General features: G+C 40.2%; 1 protein-coding gene across 1 annotated transcript in view; it reads right to left on the reverse strand.

Annotated features, from left to right (window-relative positions):
- Window positions 1–1675: 1675 nt before the first annotated feature.
- The window catches only part of Smp_143190 (hypothetical protein), a gene marked incomplete at both ends in the record, with an annotated part of 30882 nt that continues 26188 nt past the window's right edge, over window positions 1676–6369 (reverse strand). Inside the window, one exon of the mRNA XM_018796622.1 lies at window positions 1676–1846. Coding sequence (XP_018651745.1) covers window positions 1676–1846 — 171 coding nt within the window. The remainder of the gene's footprint in view (window positions 1847–6369) is intronic.

Raw genomic sequence — 6369 nt, forward strand, 5'->3', positions numbered from 1 at the left:
GTTAAAGCTCTCGATATTGATACATGGTCATACCCCAGCTATGGGGTGACAGTATCATACAGGGTGGTTGAACTCACTTAAGTCTTATCTTTCTTCGATTGGTAATGTTTATGGGCTGATCTTGTCACTAGTTTGTTCTCAGAAGCTACTTGTCTTTTAGTACAAGCTGATCTTCAGTCTTCCCAGTATTCTGAAGAGTGAGTAAGAGATTAAACATCTTACACAAAGAGTTGATAATCTTGTCGAACCTATGTTTACACAGCCATCATCGAGCTCGTGTCACAATAACAAGAGGAGGCTTTAGCGCCCTTATGCAGAAGAATGTCAAATAAGTTAATCCATTGTTACTGCTGACCCTGTTTTTGTGCATCAAAGTTAGCTCGTTCATGCTTCATGGTTTCGCCGTGGCTGAATGAGAAGATAGTGTTGAAGCGATCCGATTAGGATTGTACGAGTTTTGTCTGTTGTCTGATCATAATATGATTAAGCTATTGGTATCGTAGATGAAATATAGACTCTACTCACATAGTATATGCTCTTTGGACTGATTCGGTTAGTGACGATATAGGTTTTAAAAATCCAATTGAAGCTTATGGGATATTTGGATACTCTACATTTATATAGGCAGATAGACGAAGCAGTAAGAACTGAAAAAACAGATGCACTACTCAAGTTGTTTTGAACATGACTCATTATTTGCAAGCATGAAAGGTAAAGCCAAACATTAGGACACAAACTAATCCCCAAGCTATTAAAAAGTGCGTCTAACTTTGTTACTAGAATAATAGAACAAATCCTAAAACCGGATTTATCATAATATAACTACTTAATTTACAAGATCGTACGTGGAAGTCATACCATTGTCTATGATGACTCGCCTTATTGTGACAGTCAGTCATCGCTGCTAAGATCTTCCAAAAAATACATTTGGGCTGGGGAGAGAATAATATATTTAACACGAGAAACAGGAGGCCACATGAAGTTATTGCCCCTGCATGACCGAACCATGTAAAACCGACTGTGTTTATCCATCCTCCATTTCCGGTCTTATCTAGGTGTTAAATGTCGAACGTAATTTTTTTCAGTTATCTTATATCAGCCTTCGATGATTATGTGGTCGCGAACCAATAATACTACGAAATCATATAGACATCTCAAGGACACATGTGCTAATGAAAAAACGAGTAAAAGGATAGGGATATATCATCCATCTTAAAGTTAAAATCTCATCAGCATATAATAAAGCAGAAGCCGGTACGTGTTCTGTCAATTACTCTGCCATCAAACTCGACTGCAGACTTCTTTCTGCTGGTGGTACGTTTTATATTCTGACGATGATCAGTGAATTTTCGTCAACAGTTTGGTACTGTTATTGGACGAAGCAATACAATCATCGAAAGTATGCTGTGCCGAAATAACCTCATCAAGACCCAACATGTCCTAATCCACATTGTAATCTATCATCCTATCCATAAGTTCAGATGTGATATCTGTCATTTCAGTCAGAGTTCATAGACGGTTTTCATGTCATGATACTCTGCTTTGTTAGATAACGACTGCAATCTGATAGTGACTGAATTGCACTTGGATAAATGACTATTTGTCAAAGGTAGAAGGGAAAAAATGTAGCCTAATACAGATCTTTTACTGACTTCATTTTCTCATGGTGTAGTAACTAGAGTTCTGAGTAATAGTGCAATCGCTCAGCCGAGATTAGAAGAGCCAATGCTATCGCGAATAAGGTTATTTCCTGAACATAGTTATTTGTTGTGCATCGATAGCATATTTTGGTCTTTAGTTGGGATCCTGAACATTCACAACTAGATTCAGCCACAAAAACTTCCAGCTTGATTTCAAACACAAATAAGGTACTTAGGGTCTAGCTTGCAAGATTTATGTGAGTGGGTCTGTAGTGGGTCAATTCACTTACTAACTTGCACCTGCTAACCCTCGAGGATCACCGGCCGCCCACTAGGAGTCTCCGTTAAACTCTGGCCTGGTAAATCCTTTCCAGTTGTTTCCAGTTGCTATCCACTCATTTCATGTCTGCCTCCAGTTACCTGCGCAGTGTGTTCCCAGGCCTTCCTCTTTTCCTTTCTCCATTAAGACTCCGGGTTAAGGCTTACCTCATGATTCAACCGTGTGATTTCCGCCATGCATATCTCACACACTTCTGGAGTCTTTTCCTAATCTCTCCTTAGCTAGAACTTGGTTTGTTCTCTTCCACAGTAAGTTGTTGCTGGTGATATACGGTCAGCAGACACTGAGTATCTTCAGTAGACAATTACTTATGAGTGCCTGTTCTCTTTTGACGTTGTTTGTCGTAGTCCTCCACGTTTCAGCTGTCTTAACCTTTAATATTGAAGATTAAGACTTTGATATTGGTTGACAGTTGTTTCGAGTCCCATGTGTCCTTCAATTGTAGGAATTCTGTCCATGCTCTGTCAATCCTTGCCTTTACTTCTCCATCAGATCCTCCTTCTTCATCAATGATGCTTCCAAGGTACGTGGAAGTCTCCTTCTCTTCCAACGTTTCTCCATCAAGTGTGATTAGGTTGGTGTTCGCTGTACTGTATTTAAGGAACTTGCTTTTTTCGCTGTATTTGTTGAGGCCCAATGATGCAGAAGCTGCTGCCACATTGAGTGTCTTTACCTGCATTTGTTAGTACGTATGAAATGGAATATATAGATCATCTGCGAAGTTCGGATCATCTAGCCGCATCCAACATGTCAATCGTATTCCATGCTTCCCAGGAGATGTAGAGGTTTTAATAATCTATCCTCGTCTGACACCGGTCTTCACTTGGAATGCATATGTCACATGTTCTCCATGCACGACTTTGCAGTGTGTTCCGTCATATTTATTCCGGATGATGTTGACGATCTTCTCACGTACACCAGTTTCGAAGAAATTTCCATGAGATCCTCCTATCCACAGTGTCAAATTCCTTCTCATATTTAAGGAAAGTGATGTGTAATAATGAGTTTCATTCGACTGATTGTTCAACGATGATTCATAGTGTCGCGATTTGGTCTGCACACGACCGATCCTTACAGAATCCAGCTTGTTGATCTCGAAGTTGGGCGTCTACTGAATCTTTCATCCGGTTCAGCAACACTCTATTGAAAACTTTTCCTGGTACTGACAACAAACTGATGCCTCCGTAATTCTCACATTTGCTCAGATGTCCTTTCTTTGGTATCTTGATGAGTTGTCCTTCTTCCAGTCCATCGGCACTTCTTCCTCCCGAATCTTCTTGAATAGAGTGTGAAGCATGTTCACAGTTATTTCTATGTATGACTTCGTAGATTCAGCTGGTATATTGTCAGGTCCTGAAGCTTTCCCACGCTTGACTTGTCTGATGGCCATCCTGATTTCTTCAAGTGTTCGTGGAGTAACATCTGTAAGAAGGTTTGTGTGTGTTGCTTAGATATCCGGTGAGTTCATAACAGCTGGCCTATTTAAGAGTTCCTCGAAGTATTCTACCCATCTGTCCCTCTGTTCTTGAATCTCCGTGATTGGCTTGCCTTCTTTGTCCTTGACCGATCTCTCTGGTTTACTATATTTCCCTACCAGTTCCTTCGTTGTGCCATGTAGTTGTCTCATATTTCCTTCTCTTGAAGCTTTTTCCGTTATCGTTGCTAGCTCTTCCAAGTATTTCCACTTGTCAAATATAATGCTCTTCTTCACTTGCTTGTTAGCTTCTGCTTATTTAGCTTGTGCCTTGGCTACCTCTGTTCTTATTCAACTGGCTGTTGTTAATTGCTGTCTATTTGTTCTTCCTTTCTTGAAACTGGTTTAGGGTTTCCATAGAGATCCATTCCATACTTCTTGATACTTCTTGCGGCCAAGCACCTACTGACACGTTGAGGTCAGTGCTTCTTTGACCCATTTCCAGTTTTCCTCCAAAATAGTTTCCTCTTCATTGAGTAGATCTTGTAAGGCTTTGAACTTGTTGTAGATAGTTATCTTGAATTCGTTGTCAATACTTCAAAGGTAGGCTGTATTTAACCCTCGTAATGCTGTCTGTCCAGTTGTCTAATGCTTCTTTAGCTTCAGTTTCATCTTGACCATAGCCATTTGGTGATTTGAGGCTATGTCAGCTCCTTTCCTGGTTCTCACGTCTTCCATTAACCCTGTGAATTTTTACTGACGCAGATATGGTCTATCTGGTTCTGTGTGGTATGGTTCGGTGAAATCCATGTAGCTTTGTGCATACGTTTGTGTGCCTCCATTAAGACTTTGGCGTTTAGATCTCCCATCAGGATGGTCTGGCGCTTTTTTTGGGCACCCCATCACAATCGATTCCAGCCTCTTGTAGAAGTGACCTTTGTCGTCTTCATTACCATCATTGATGGGTGCATAGCACTGAATAAAATTCGTTGCGATCCTTTCTTTTTCTTAAAGAATGCTGTGATAACCCTGGGTCCATGAGATTTCCATCATATAAGTGATTTTTGGGCTTCCTAAAATAGCATCAGTGCAACTCCTTGTATATGTGCGAAGCACTTTCTTCTTCATGACTGGAGTATGACAGTGTCTCTCCTGAATCTTATATTTTCTGTTCAGCTCGGGTCCAATGGGTTTCACTTGTTCAGTGAACCACCGAGTTGTCTCTCCTCATCAACGTAGCTATATGACTGGTCCTCCTGGTCTTCCTCATTGTCCGAACACCCCATATGCCTATATTAATTATTGCTCTGGTTGTCAAAAGAAGCATCGACCTCGTGACGCCTGATGAATCTCAGTTTTCACCACGAGGCACTACGATTCTTCGGCGAGACTAAAGAACATGGACGACCTTTGAACGAATCTTAAATGACCTTGAGAAATATTAGCCAATCAGAAGACAGTTAGTGTATGGTAAAAATTTATTATACAAAACCAAATAATTAAAGTGGATACCGTTCTTTTACATGAGTTAGAAATTTATCAAGGTTGGATATAGGTTCAGAAGTTCTAAAATCATATTGCATGCGGTAAATGAATTCATCCATATGGCTCCACAGTAGTCTGCCTCTGGAGCCATGATAAGGTATCAAAAACTCTTTCAGTCTTGACCACATAGCTTCTATGTTGTTAGTGTGCACCCCAGTAGTAGGGTCAACGAAATGGCGCTTATGTATAATGACTTCATGCACATATCCCAGTCTACTTAGACACCTGTAAGCTCTCCAATCATCTGTATAAACAGTAGTGCCCGGCAGCACATATTGCTGTATTATCGGTGTTATTGTTAGTGCCTGCCGGTTCCTGACTCTTTGGAAGTGTCCTTTCTGTAATGATCTATCATATATTCCAAGGACCTGTGAGGTATATTTATGGAAGAGGTACTTACCCAATCTTCTTCAATACAACGGCCACGGTTGTATTTGCGTTTCCTTACAACCGTTTCGTCTATTTCAACAATGTTTCCCACTCCTCCATACAATTGCTGTACGCTTGTCAGTTTTGTTGCACAAATATCTCGGCAAAACTCGTACCATTGAACTGCCGAAAATTCGCTTACATCGGCAAAGGTGGCAGCTAGTGTTACCGGTGCTTCTATTATCCAATTCGCAACAAATAGCATAATATGTCTCAACCTTAATTTTGACCGAGCAAAAAAGTCCCTGTTCGAGCTGATTTCTTCTTCCAACATGAAGGACATCGAAAGATAATATCATCACGATAGTCTGCACACCGTACAATGGTCATTTGACTACCGCAGTCACAAGTATAGGAGCTTCTTAATAATCCTTTTTCTTGTAGTCGCTCAATTATCACGTCTTTTCGAAAATCCGCTGTAAAGCGATCGTACGTAAGCATCATGTTGCGAAATTACCGCCGTGACCTTGAAAACCCGCGAAAGCTTCTGATTGGCTCGTCCATGTTCTTTAATCTCGCCGATTCTTCCGAGTGAAGATCCTTCGAGCGCCAGGTTAGAGTTTAAATGGTTTGGATTGTTTTTTCTGAATAGTGTTTTTTCACCAAGAAATTCCTAACAAAATTGGATAATTATGACAACTGTAATCGGTTTCTTCGAAATATAACTAATAAATAAACAAGCACCACTAACTTTCACTGAGTAGTTCAAAAAAGTTGAAGATAAGTTAGCGAACTGCTTTCTTTAGTCTGACAGACTGCTAAAACTCCTAAATGATCAGAAACACTTTTCTCTGGACACGTTTTAAGCAAATTTCTTTTTTGATGGATGGAGTAATTTTCCGTGCTGAAATGGCAATGAGAAACCTTCATGAAGCAATAAGACAGTACACAACGATAATTTTAATGTTGTATTTGTTAGTAGCGATTAGAATATAACACCAGTTAGCAAATGATTAGTCTTAATAGGCACCCTCAACCTTATAGCGAATAGACTTCTTATA

This window comes from Schistosoma mansoni, chromosome 4 (assembly GCF_000237925.1).
Source record: "Schistosoma mansoni strain Puerto Rico chromosome 4, complete genome".
Classification (NCBI taxonomy): Eukaryota; Metazoa; Platyhelminthes; class Trematoda; order Strigeidida; family Schistosomatidae; genus Schistosoma; species Schistosoma mansoni.